The 13,667-nt window shown below is 44.4% G+C and overlaps 1 protein-coding gene across 1 annotated transcript in view; it reads left to right on the top strand.

The window, feature by feature from the left end:
• Positions 1 to 972: 972 nt before the first annotated feature.
• FGF12 (fibroblast growth factor 12) overlaps positions 973 to 13,667 on the top strand; it is a 184,062-nt gene continuing 171,367 nt past the window's right edge. The window contains exon 1 of the mRNA XM_065748430.1: positions 973 to 1,072. Within this exon, the coding sequence (XP_065604502.1) occupies positions 1,060 to 1,072 (13 nt within the window). The 5' untranslated portion in view covers positions 973 to 1,059. The remainder of the gene's footprint in view (positions 1,073 to 13,667) is intronic.

Below are 13,667 nucleotides of genomic sequence, written 5' to 3' on the forward strand. Positions count from 1 at the left end.
ACAGATTTTTCCTAATGTCCCACCTGAACCTCCCCGGCACAACTCGAGGTTATTCTCTATGTCACCACAACTCCTGTACGGGAGTTGTAAAGAGCAGTAAGGTCTCCTTTGAGCCTCCTCCAGACTGAACCACCCCTGTTCCCTCAGTTGCTCCCCATAAGACTTGTGCTCCAGACCTTCCACAGCTCTGTTGCCCCTCTCTGGCTGCTCTCCAGGGCTGCAATGTGTTTCCTGTAGTGCGGGGTCCCAGACTGATCCTGGTACGGATGTTTTATCTGCCTCTTGTTAGTGGGGGACTGCTTATTGTTAGGCAGAGGGAGGTTAAGCTCTAGCAGCTGGATGCAGAAAAGCCCCAACTACCGTTAAGGTGGATGTTCTATGAATCAGCACAATTAATCTTAGAAAACTGCATCTGGAGAAAGGCCTGAGCCTTTTGCTCAGAGCTCCTCTCCACGGCTGCGGTTGTTGGGGGCCATACCGTAGGGATACCGGTGCGAAGCCCCGCGCTCGGGGCCTCGGCCATGCGCGAGAACTCCCCGCACCCATCACCTGTAGAAACCAACGCGGCGGGCCGGATGCGCCGCGCTTTCCGCCGCCGGGACAACATCCCCTCGTCCCCCGGAGGCGGCCGATGCGCCCGAAGCGTCTCAGCCGCCGCCGTCGCCCGCTCGGGCTGCTCTCCTTGCGGAGCCGGGGCCCGGCGCTGCGGGAGGCGGAGGCGGGGCTGCGGGCGGGGCGCGCATGCGGGCGGCGCCAGGCAGCGCGGCGGGCCGCCGAGCCACTCGCCCCCGCAGCAGCACCGCTCGGCCAGGGACAGCTCCCGCCCAGGTAACCCGGCTCCCCCGCGGCCCCCCGCTGCCCCGGCGGCGGCTCCGCGCCTCACGCCGCCTCCCCTTCTCCCTTCCCCCGCTGGTTGCTTGCAGCTCGCGGGCTGTGTCGGCGCCGTCCCCCAGCGCGGAGCAGGCAGCGGCGGCCGGCTCGGGGCTTCGGGCTGAGCGAGGAGGGAGCGCGTCTTCCGGCAACTTCCCCGCAACTTCCCGGCGCTCGCAAGGCTCCGCGATGGAAGGCAAAGGTGGGTCGCGGTGCGGCGGCGGCACCGCAGTGGCCGGGCTCGGTGCGCGGCACGGGGATGGGAGCATTGCAGCAGGGGCTCGGCGGGTGCGGCGTGCGGGAGAGGGCTTGTCTTCCTTTATTTTCAGTTATTTGCTTTCCTTTCGGGGGAGACAGATGTTGGTGGGTGATCTGTTTTCTTAATGCCGAGGATTTGCATAATAAATATGAGGTCTGTCCCGTGTTTTGTAGCCAGTCGGCAATGGGGAGGTTTTGAAGAGATGAAGAGCATTTCGTAATTAGGATGGTTTTCAAAAAATACCTCAATTTTTTTTTTCCTGAAATGAGAAGAGCGAGGCTATAGAGCTCTGCCCTCATTACGCTGCATATTTAACACATCAGAACATCCTGATAGATTGGAAGAGATGAGAGGAGTATTGTGCTATTGAACTGTCCACCCTAGGAGAAGAGATTCGTTAAATATTGCCTGCCTGGCTTTGTGCTTGCCCACAGACATGTATCTAATCCAGATACGTACTCCCAATCAAAAGGGTACGTGTATTTCCATACATAGCTATGTAGTCATGCACATCTGTTTACCTACCTACCTCTATAATTGCATCAGGCATCAAGCATTCAACTGGTACATGAACTTAAAATCTGTAAATGTTAATTGCCAATGAAATATTGATGGTAAGTCAGTCCATGCAGAGAGAAGGCTATGTGCCATTCCCACCTGACCCCAGGTGCCAGCCTTCCTGTATTAACTCCAAGATGATAGCTCTTTAATTGATAGATATCAAGACAGTGGGAGAACATGGGCTATATTAATTCAAGGAAAATTATGGTAGACTTGTATAACACAATAGGACATACCTTCCAGGGAGCTGAGCAAGCTATATTTAAACCTCAGGTTTATTTTTGTAACTATCTTGTCAATCAGAGCTATAGTTCTCCTGTGTGGGAATATCTGATTATATGCTGATTAAGGAAGGAAGCTACTTCAATCATATGGAGGCAGCATGCCCTATAAAGCACAGTTTCTTGTGGGCAGTGATCAATAGAACTAGTAGGGCTTGAGGACAGGTAAGTACATTAAAAAAAATAATAGTAAAAAAATAAACATGCAGAAGCTTGATTTAGATCAAAAGCTCATGGCAGTTGTGCTTGTCAGTGGCCAGGAAGAAAATAAATGAAGTCTGTTTTCACAGTTAACCTGAGAGAGGGCACCTTTAGCTTTTTGCATGACCTACTGGTACATGCCTTGATGCAAAGCAAGTAGACCGTAACTTCAGAATAGCACATGATGCCTTGTCATGTACTACATGAGCAGGTGAAAGGCCCTGTGGAACTTCTGATGGAGCTCATGTCACTATAGGAGGTGAGCAGAGGGCAGAAAGGTAGCATCTGCAAATAAAAGCTGGGGGCAAAAGCAACACCTGGTAGAGAGGTCGCTCGATTCCTGTCTTGTGAAAACAGATCTGTTCTGATGCAGTTGTTGACTGAGTCAGGAATGAGCAGCTGAGCAGGCAGCCTTATGGGCTGCTGGTGCTGGAGTTTATTAGTTGCAAGATGAGCTCCTCAGTAATCTGTGTTCCTGGGTTTTTGGCTTTATGGCAGGTTTGTTGGTAGGATGACTCCTGGGGTTGTCCCACCACATTGTTTTTTGCAAAATCTCTCAGTGGGTTGCTCTTACTAGAGACTTTCCTTGTTGGAATAGAGGTGGGGAACAAATACTCTGGTTTTTATCTGTCTAGATAGAAAAAAAAAAAAAAAACTTTTCAGAGTAAACCCAGCAGAAATCAAGCCACCAGAGTGGGATGGGTACAAAATAGGTATGACCTTAAAGGGAATAAGCAAGCAACTTCGGCATTTCATTGGAGGGAAAAATGAGCAAGCATATGGTCGGCTCATGATAGAGGTCTAGTTGCACTGGCACAATTCTTGAAACTCCCTTAATGTTGAAGTAGTGTGTGAAGGTCCATGGTGCACTGATCCAACGGACTGATTTTGTGTACTTGTGTAGTGAGGCACAATGCAGGATGTCTCCCTGGAGGGGCGGTCCAAGCCAACCTGATCCCTTCACACCTTCAGCTCCAGTGACTGAACCTAGATAAACATGTAACTGTGTAGCTGTACTAGGGGACTGTTTACATTTTATTTTCATTATTAAATAGGCCTCTGCATTGCAAGCCTTTTGGTGGGAGGCTGCTGCTGCTTCTTTAGTCCCTGATACAGTGTTTCTCTGAAACTATCCCTTGAGTTTTAAAGGTTTCATTCTGTCGCCCCTCTTCCATTCTGCCAGTGCTCTTCACTGCAAATCCTGGAACCTTTCAAACTCAGCTCTACGCAGATACTGGGGAAGAGTGTGTGCTATATTAAGAAACACACTGTCTATTTAAGCAAGCCTACCTTCTGGTGCCCAAATTCAGCTGTGCCTGGTGACTGCTGTGGTGGTTTCTGCCTAGGATTTACCTTCCCAGGACAACTGTCTGCACAGGTTTGATGCTAATGCTCTGCAAGGCCTGCAGGTTTCTGTGATAAGGGGTCTCCAGTTCCTCTCTGGAGCTGCTTGGAGCAGCCAGAACTGACTGTATTGATTGGACCATTTGTGATAGTGAGGGAAGGATGGATACCTCTGGATTTTGTGTGATGGGGTACAGGACTGAGGGCTTTGCTGTTGCTAGGACTGTTGCAGTGTTGCAGGCAGGAGATTCAGGTGTGGACTGAAGAGGAGGTGGTGGTGTGGGCTGTGCCTAACAGCCAAACCCAGGGATAAATATCTGTCACTTATTACTGTCTCCAAAAAAAAAAAAAAAAAAAAAAAAGCCTAACATAATTCATAGTTCTCTATGAATCTGCAATGCTACCAACACATTGTAGTGGCCTGAGAGTAACACTTGGCCTGGTCTAACTTCCAGCTGCTTTAACTTGTTCGGTTCTGCACATTCACTCACAGCATTCTGCAGCAGTGAGAAGCTTAAAAGTTGTTGCTGCTCCCAAGACTCATTAGGTGATGGGGGGGGGGGAGAATGCTGTGGGTGAGGGCTGTGTTTTTTGCATCTGCTACCTGATCCCTGTTCTCCAAATCTCGCCACTACAGCAGTTCCTGTAGGCTGCAGCAGTAAGCGATACCACTTCAGGCATCCCAGGAGCTGGGCTTTGCCAAAGCTAACAATAGTTAATGTGGAGGTTAAAGAATACTTGGGCATTTGCCAGATTCTTCTTTCAGTCAGAAAGATGCGTAGCAGGGAAGGGGACATCACAGAGTGCTGTTTTTTCCAACCTCTGAGTCTAGAAATCAGCTGGGCACGAGTCAGGCTGCACAGCACAGAGCGCATCCCTGACTCTGGATTGAGTAGAGAGGGACTGCAGGCTTACTGTGCTGCAGGGATGCTCCCTGCATCCAAAGGTCCTATAGTATTTTCTCTCAAGCTGTGACCATAGGGAAATCCCTTTCTTGCAGTGAGGGAGAATGGATAGGTTGCTTTTTCCTTGTCTGAAGAGGGGAGTGAGAACTTAATCTCTGTGCTGCACGTGGAGCAGGGGAATGCTGCCCACCTTCTGCTGGGACATGGTTGGCTTTTTGTGTTCTTTTTTTCCCATGGAGATCAGTGATGAGCTCCAGAGAGATTGTACAGGACAGCCTGCTGACAGCACTGGATGCGTCCTGATTGCAGGGAATTACAGCAGGGCCTGTTCTTGTCAGTGTGTGGCTAGTTTGCTGGAATAGCAAAGCTAAAGCAAGTTTGCCCTCTATCATATTAGTATTGAGATGTGCAGTTTTCTGAGCCTTGTTTCTGCTTTTTCAGGTTGGAGGGATGTCCTCGGTGCAATGGGTCTTCCCTTAGGAAGAGAGGCCTTCTTACAAAAGGCTGTTAGGAAATGGGCTCTGGCCTTGTAGCATTTCTGCTGGAGAGTCCCAGAACAGCAGGGCTTGAGGACTCTGCAGAGGGCATTTCTGCAGTGACTGTCCCACGCAGGTAGTGCTATCTGAGTCGTGTTCTCTTTCCTGTTACAAATACTGGGAGCAGGCTTTTTGTTTTTGCAGATGAGACACAAGGCTGCTGTTAACAGATGTGCAGTGTCCGGGCCTTTAGACAAAGCTCTGTAAAACAGTAGTAAAGTCTAATTTATCCTAGGGCATAGGATTACTCTTCCTGGGACTGGCCAACAGCTCTGAGGCCTTTGCATCCTGCTGTTTTGGGTTATGTGGACAGAGTGCTTTGACTGATCTGGAGCTGCTCTGAAGCCTTCTTGCCCAGACTCAGCACCATGGGCCAGCTCTCTGTGTGCGATGCAATACCCACAAAGGACAGAGTTGTCACCTTGAAGAACTTGTGATCAAAACTCACCAAGAGCTGGTGAATGTTAGGATTGCAAATGGGATCTGTGGACAACTGAGAGAGGGCAGCAAGTGAGAACAGGCAGTTCTGCAGTCTCTCTGCTCATCTCCCACCTTTGTGGATTTCTTCAGTGATCAAAGAAAAGATCGTAGTGAGCCCAGCAGCAGCTCATAACCTGAAGCTGTTTGGGATGCTCACATCAAAATATACCTCATCATGAGGTGTCCTTGTTACTGGGAGCCTGTGACATTTACTGCCTATTTACAAACATTTGTGTGGTGAAGTAATGTGGGTTGCTTTGGCAAAGGCTAAGTTGCACGTGTTGTCTTGGTTTCTTCTGTACAATGGAAGCCAAGCAGTGGTACAGTCACTTTTGTTATGAAACTGCTCCTTCCTTAGGGAGCATTTGAACCTCCATCAAGATGGCTGGAAGCTTCTACATGCAGCATCTTCTACTGGGGAGGTAGCTTGGCACTCTATGCCTTCTGTTAATGAGCTGTGTGATGCAGGATGTGCTACTGGGGCCAATGCTTCTCAAACCGGCTGGTTGAAGTTTGACATGGGGAAACATATGTAAGGATGTAAATATGTGGCCCAACTTTTTTTTCTGTCCATCCTGCTGCCCCAGGCTGCCTATCTCCTTATGGGGTACCAGCTTTGTGTATGGCTGTGGGGCACTTTGGTTGCCCAGTCATTTATGCCTGCGCTTGGAGAATGGTGTTTGTATCTCTGAGGCTGGGCTTTCACCTCAGCTGGAGTAGGGTGCTGTGAAGGTTTTGTTCCTTTGCCTCAGACTCTGTCCCCGCTGACAGTTGTGGGAGAAGTGTAAGACACTAAGCCAGGACTGCATGCACCCTCTTAAGCATTCTAGAGATGAAGTGAAATGCCTGTTTCTTTTACAGGTGTTAGAAATCCCATTAAATGCAACACAAATACAGCTATGTCCTGGGAGGGCACAAAAACTGTGAGAGTTTGGGCTGCTATATGGCACTGGTTCTAGCTGGGGAGACCTTGGCTGTGTGCCACCACCTAGAACTGCTGATAACCGAGTTTGTAGTGCTTCAGCCATCCCCTGGGAGCTGCTGCAATGCTGTGGGTAGGCACCTGCACCTTCTGGATGAGCAGATGGCCAGAGCTGCTCTGATGCTGGGGGAAGTGGCTGTGGTAGCCCAGGGATGGCTCTGCTCAATTGTGCCTTGTAGTGAGGATGAAAAGTGGCCATGTTCCTGTTCCCTTGTTCCTACAGCCCACTGTGTTATTAAAATGAGGTGGAAAGAGGGCCCTAGCAATAGGGAGGCCTGCATGTTAAGGGAAAAAGAAGGAAGGCCTTAGTGATTTGGCTGTTATTTTAAAAATTCCAAAGAAGTTGGCAAATTCTTCCACCTCACTTCCCTGAGTGACGTGGGAGCTATGGAAGTTGCATTCAGCCTGAATGAAATGCTGGAGTACTTGAAAGTGACTTTATTTTTTTATGCAGTAAGTTGTTTTGATGTACCCCTTATACACTCGGTGGCTGGGAGCCTGACCTGTGCGTTCTCTAACGACCTGTGTGCAGCTGTTCCATCCTGAGATCGTTTAGGGTCCAGAAATAAGAAAAAACTTGATTTTCTTTTAATGCAGCATCTTCAGAAGGCTTAGCTTACCACAAGATTTTTCTTATCTACTCTTATCTTTTTCTCTCTATCTACTCAGCTATTCAAATCCTGTTTGAATTGCATTCATTTCTAATATGCCGTAAAACTTGATATGCAAAAGCTAGTTATTTAGGGAGAATCGCAGAAACTATTTTAGTCTCTCATTTGACCTGTGAATGAGATAACACGATTAGTTTTTACATGCAAAGCTTGGTGTTTATTAGCATGGCAAAAAGCAGTTTGACAATGCAGAATATTCCTGGTGGGTGTAATAATTAATGCTTTCACTCAAAGTATGAAGATTTTTATAACGCTGTTACACAAAAATAATAAGAGTTTACTATTTTCCTTCAGTGATACAAGGACGTTTCCTCTTTCATAGCTCCTGTATCCTTGCTTTTTCTAAGTGTTTTTTTTTTATACTCAGTCAGTGTACAGATCATAATGCTAATCCATTGAGTTTCTTTTCCTGGGTCTCAGGTCTGGTTGAACCTTATGCTTTGATGTTTATGTGGGATACACACTGAAAGCTTTGGCTTTTTTCTTTGGATTGAATTAAACTATTTACAGTGTCGTCATGTTTCAGTAGAGATCTTGTGGCTTGAGCTGATGACTGTTCACTCAATAGCACAGAGGCCTGGAGTAATATTGCGGTATCTTGTGGATGTATCAGAATGCGTACTTTCAGAAGTTGTGTTTTAGTCACTATTTCTAATAGCACACGTGAAACAAAGTGAGGAATAGCGCTTCTAACCTGGGGAACTGCTTTTCTTAAGCTGTGCTTTTTGTTTCATTCCTCTGAAACCTGGTTAAGACAGACCTTATATGCTATTGGCCTTCGATGGATAAGGGTCCTTTACTGGACATGGCTACTTAGAAGGTTTATGAAGAAAAGTCAGAAGTATTGAATGTTTTATTGGCATAATGAGGGAAAGTCTCCTTGCTCCTCAGTCGCAGAGAATGTATTATTAATGCAAAAACATTTTCCTTGAATTTAATGCTATCTCTATAGAGGCTGACAAGTCTCTCATCTTCATGAATGAAGCATATCTGCTGTGCTTGTTCCAATGTGAAGTACCATTTAATTCTCTTTCTCTCGAAGTCCAGCAAGCCAAGTGTTATTGGTAGGATGGACATGCTCAGGTGTTGTAATAGTCCTTTCTCAAGCAAATATTGGACTAGGATCCTTGAAGTCTCTTTCAGCTGATGTGGGTCTCCAACATAATCCTACTGAGAAGCTTGAACCCTGAATCTGATTGAGTTCATCAGTCATTCACATACTGGACTGTACTCCCATTCCATAGCTGAGTGTTTACCATTACTTGGGTCACTGGCAGGGATTTAGCTGCAGTGTGAGGAGGGAAAAGATGTGGCTACTCAGTTTGAACAATCAATCTGGTATGCAACTCAACAGCGTAGAATAAAATCCTGCCTTGATAGACAGCCCTCAGAGCCTCATCCTTTATTGATGCTAGTTCTCAATGCATATTTTGAGAGACAGATTAACTGGGTTTAAAACTTGCCTTTCAGTTAGGAACAGCTTATAGTAATGGCTTTAGAATGTCAGAAACACGATGCACCAAATATTACACGTGGACAGAGTTGTTCAATTTCATCCTGGAAAATTTTACTTTGAGACTCAGTGTCTTTTAAAACTTTGCCTAGGAAAAAGTGATGTTATATGAACTTATTTGAATGAGAATCCTTGCATAGACCACGCTTGCTACAGTGTGAAAATATCAGCTTCGTTGTTGCTTTAGAGTAATCCCAAATTCAGTCTTGAAAATGTCAGGAGATCCAAACAGATGAAAACAGCAGTGATGCCAACAAAGTGAGCAGAATCCAACTTTTGGGATTTGGCAGGAGGAAGTCTTGGATTGTCTAATCTAATACTAACAAGCCATTGCAGCATAGCTGGGTTGATAGAAGAATAGGCTTCCTCAGCACACCCTGCTTCTGTAGCACTTACAGCACATTTGATCTCTTTGAAGACCCAAGCTGAGCTTTTCAGGTATCTTTTAGCCTTGAATTTGTATTTCCCTGTATTATTGACCAGCACAACCAATGTTCTGGCACTGCCTACTAACTAATGCCATATGTTCTGAAAGAGTTGCATTGACAGTCAGCTGGTAATTTTAAACTTTTTTTCATATCAGTATCTCCCAGTGGAGAAATTATGTGCTGTAAATTGTAGCCATTTTATTGCCATATGAGAATTGAGGGAGAAATCAGTGGAGAAGTTTAAAAATTACTGTCCTGGGTCTCTTCTTCCAGTCAAGATTTTAAATAAGTCCATGTGGAGCTACTCTGAGTTTGCACTTGTGGAAGCAAATGCATAATTTGGTTACTGGGTAAAGGCCAGGTCTCTAATGTCTTACCTAGCTGGAAAGACAATGGAGATAATGCTGTATGATTATATGGTAGAAGATCTTTTTAATTGCCTTTAGTCCTTAATTATTGACTACTCAAGTAACAGCTTCAAAAATTAGAATATTCACCTTATCTTAAAAATGACCATGATGTACAATTATGGCAAGTTGCAGTGTACTGAGAAGTTTTCAGTTACTACTGAGCATAGCACCAGGTATCTAGAATGATCTGCTCATTTTAATAGTTGGCTTGATCTTTTGGTAGCACAAGGCTTTCCTACCTAAACTGTATTCCTCCAGAATAAAATGCAATATCCAGAAATAGCAGGTCTTGCTTAAAAAGTTACTTAGATTTAGGTTTTCTACCCCCTTTGGTAATAAAGTTCCCAGAAATAGTGAGGACAATTTGTACAATTTGACAATTGCAGCTTTCCATCTTGCCTTGGAAGTTGATTGTGGTGATCTGGTGGCTTGAAGAAAGACCAGAGGAGCTACCTGAAGTATCAGGTTTTCCAGCCCCAGAAGTTGCAGCTCTGCAATTACTGGTGGGTCCTGACTTGGGCCCTGTGAGAGTCTAAATCCTGGGGTATTATAAAGAGAGCAACTTTTCTTCAGCTGAATTCCTTTGCTGTACACTCTTTTGGTGAGGAGGTACCATGGCAGTGAACTCCTGCTGATCTCACAGGCGCTGTGGAATTAATGCCTTCTTTTCCAGGTGGATGTACATATGGATCGTAAAGCATTATCATTATTCTTTAGTTGTGCTATTTCCATAATCAAGGTTGTAGCTCTTCTCTCTGTTAAGTATAGGTGCTAAGTTGTTGGGAGAAACAGTTGTTTCTGGCTGTCTATTTAAGCTACCTTTGTGAAAGTGATTAGTGCTGTTTGGTAGGAATGGAGAGATGAAGGAAATCCTGTGTATTTTTCCTTTCAAAACAATTTCTTTCAGTTCTGAGTAACATGCTTTAGTATAATGTGTTTTGAAATTACTTTTCTGAAATTTAAAGTCAAAGTCTACTTCAAACTGAACAAATGGCAATGCTTTATTTGAAATCTATTGTTTTTCCATGGAATTTCCTGGGATCTTTCAAAACAACTGATTATAAAATTGTAAATATTGTAACTGACTGTATCAGATATTTCCATGAAGATGATCTCAGCTGCAAATGTTTGCTGTTGCTTTGTCAGTGCTTATTGGTTCAAATGTTTAGTGAGGTCATGTTAAAGTGTTTGGCTCCAGGAAGATGTCAGATCTGGTCTTGCCCGCATGGAACATCTTATAGCTTTACTGAAAAAGTATCATTCAAAATGGAATGCCTTGATTTGTGAACCATGTGCCTTCTGATCTGTGTCCCAGAATAGTTCCAGTTAGCACCAATAACTACAAACAGTGTGTGTATTTATTTGTGGATCAATATGTAAAATATAAATGCTGAGGTGTATCAGAAATAGTGACCAGGATGGCTATTGGCCAGCAGCTGCTGAATGCCCCGAGTTTAATGAATTGAAAAGCTTATACATCTCTCAGAGGAAAAATGTAATGATTGTCTCTAATTATGACCCCAGATGATGGGGCTGCTTGAAACTACATGAGGCCATAAATCAAGTGGGTATGGTGTGCTCGTGTAACTCCTGTATCTCAGACTGAAGACCTAATTTTGTCCTTAGTAAAGAAAGTGATGCAGGAAGAATAGGGGAAAAAAAATACTGAAACAAACTACTTATTTAATAGTGTGCTGTATCCTATAGACTGTGTACTGTATCCCAAGGATGGATATTCTTACAGAAACAAAGATAAACAGAATGAAGTAGCAGTTCCAGTAATTATGTTCACGTTACAATTGCTAATCTCCTGGCATTTCACATCTTTTTATCCTCTTATGTCATCAGTTCTAATACCTGCTGTACAGTCTCATTCATTGGGATGGTGGAAAACTGGGATTCTATTACTGTAGCTGGTTATCACTAAATCTGATGGATGGCCTTTGCTTGAATGGTAAACGAATTTACAATTGTATGACCTAATGCCAACATGCATTACTCCCACTTGTCATATTATGGCATGCGTAACGTACTCATAAGTTGTATTGTAGGCTTGTTCATTTGCGTTTTGTATCTTGCAAAATGATGCATAGTCTTCTGTCTGAAAGATGATCCCAGCAGTGTTCCTACTGACAGGGCCTGCTCCATACAGATTTTCTGGTGGGAACAAAATCCTTCACTATTAGAGACGCTGTGCTTCTATAAAGCATTTCATATTTTAAAATATAAAAGCATATTTATAGAACTGTGAAAATGTTATTAATCTTGCATATAATCTGCCTCTTAATTTTAAAATGCATGGGTGTTATATAAAATCATGACAATGTCCTTGTTTTACAAGTTTAAAAGAACGTAGTTACTATGAAGTAATAATCTATAAAGGTTCCATGCAGAGTATATCTCACTTCTCATGCAGAAAGAGGCTTTCAAAGTCAAATATTTGCAGTAATAGAAAAGGCAACGTGGAGAAATAGTGATGAAGAACATTATTCTTTGTATACTTGTTTCCATTCACTCTATTATGGCTCTTTGCACAGGGTGGATACGCAGGAGTGTGCGTGAATATGTTACAGCTGCCCCCATTCTTATCATCCTGTTTATGGAGGGAGGGATCAGAACAGACAAGGTTTAGAGTTGTGCTACTTCAGTGTTTGAGATCTCTTTGGCAGTAGCTTACCTGGTTTGGTGGGAGATGTTCTGCTGAGATCAGCAAGCTGATTTCACTGGAGCCTGCCAAGGCTATATCAGATTTTCTCCATTTTGCCTTTTCTATTACTGCTGTTCCTGTTGGGATTTCATCCTGTTCTAAGTGAGGGGTACTGCTGATCCGGAGTTCCTTCTTGGGGGAATATTTTACGTGTCTCCCAGGTAAAAGGGGACTTGGTGGCTCTAGTCCCAACCTCATTTCTTTGCCTGCTAGCAGGAGGTGATTTTGTCTGACCTTGATCCAACCCTTCTCTGGGTAGCTGTGCAAGTAAGATATCACAGTAGCCTGGAAGGACTATTTTACTCCCTAGTCAGAGTTACTAATGTGGAAGTGTACATCCACCATTGTCTTGGGCTTCTTGTTCTCTAACGAGTGTTTGCAACTGTAGGTGCTTTTTGGTGTTTGCTCCCTTCGATGTCTGCTGTGATGTGTCTTGCTCCTGCTGAAGCCTGAGGAACATGCAGTCGGCAGCTCAGGCTTTTGTGCATTTGTATTTCACATTGCTGGTACTTAAATGTATCCATAATGCTTTATAGCTAACATTGTCTGTTGAAATAATATAGCCACTTTACCAACAGGGGACATTTCCCTGGGAAATCAAAATCCTGTCTGAAAATGTGTTGTGTTTTTTTTTCCCCAATGCTCATGCAGGAAGCAGCAGTGTCAGCTCCTTGTGGTGCTGGAGTGCCTTTGGAGTAATGAGGCTCATCTTGTATATTCAGCAACTGTCCTGGCAGCCAATTAGAGACATTAGGCTCCTTAAAGCCAAAGCTTTTCAAACTTGTTACGGACTTGAATGACTTTCAGAAGGCCTGTCTTATGAGGAGTTTGTGTCTCAACATTTTCTTTTGCATGAAGAAAAAATGACATGGTAAACTTGTGGGGCACAGAAGGATGAGTTCAGCAACATTGAGTTGTTTCATATGTCTGCTCAAAATGAGCTGAACATCTCAAGCACATCCAGGTGATGTGTTCATATGGCCCTTCATTTTTGCCAGGGGAGTAGAAGTGGTTCATTTTCACTGACTGCATTTCCTCCTAGTGATGTGTAGTTTCAGGACCTGAGAGTGGCAACTGGGCTCTTCATCCCTCCCTTTAAGTCCAGCTGCCTGGTGAAACTCCAATCTGTGATGTGCAGCACTAAACTGTTGCCTGGCTCTCCGTGTTGCTGGATGTCAGTGCTACAAAGAGGAAGCGAAGTCAGTATTGCAAAGGGAAATGCAGCACAGTATAGAAGCAACTTGGTAAAGGTCACTCTCTAAAGTGAGGGAGTAAGTCATTCCAATGGTTTGCTATGAAACATCTTTTCCAGTGTTATATGAGGAAATTTGTAGACTTAATGAAAGATAGGGAGACTGTACTGTGGAAGATGGAGTTCTCCAGGGACATTTCCTCTGGTTGCGGGTGTGAGCTACAACTTGTACAACTCTTTAAAGCAGTGTGTTAGCAGGGGAAGGCAGCTTGACTCAAAAATATTTTTCAAATATTTTGGGTCAGTTCAACACAGCAGAATGCTGTT

The sequence above is a fragment of the Cyrtonyx montezumae genome, unplaced genomic scaffold (genome assembly GCF_038088225.1).
Source record: "Cyrtonyx montezumae isolate F1298 unplaced genomic scaffold, pur_monq_1.0 scaffold_5, whole genome shotgun sequence".
In the NCBI taxonomy this organism is placed as follows: Eukaryota; Metazoa; Chordata; class Aves; order Galliformes; family Odontophoridae; genus Cyrtonyx; species Cyrtonyx montezumae.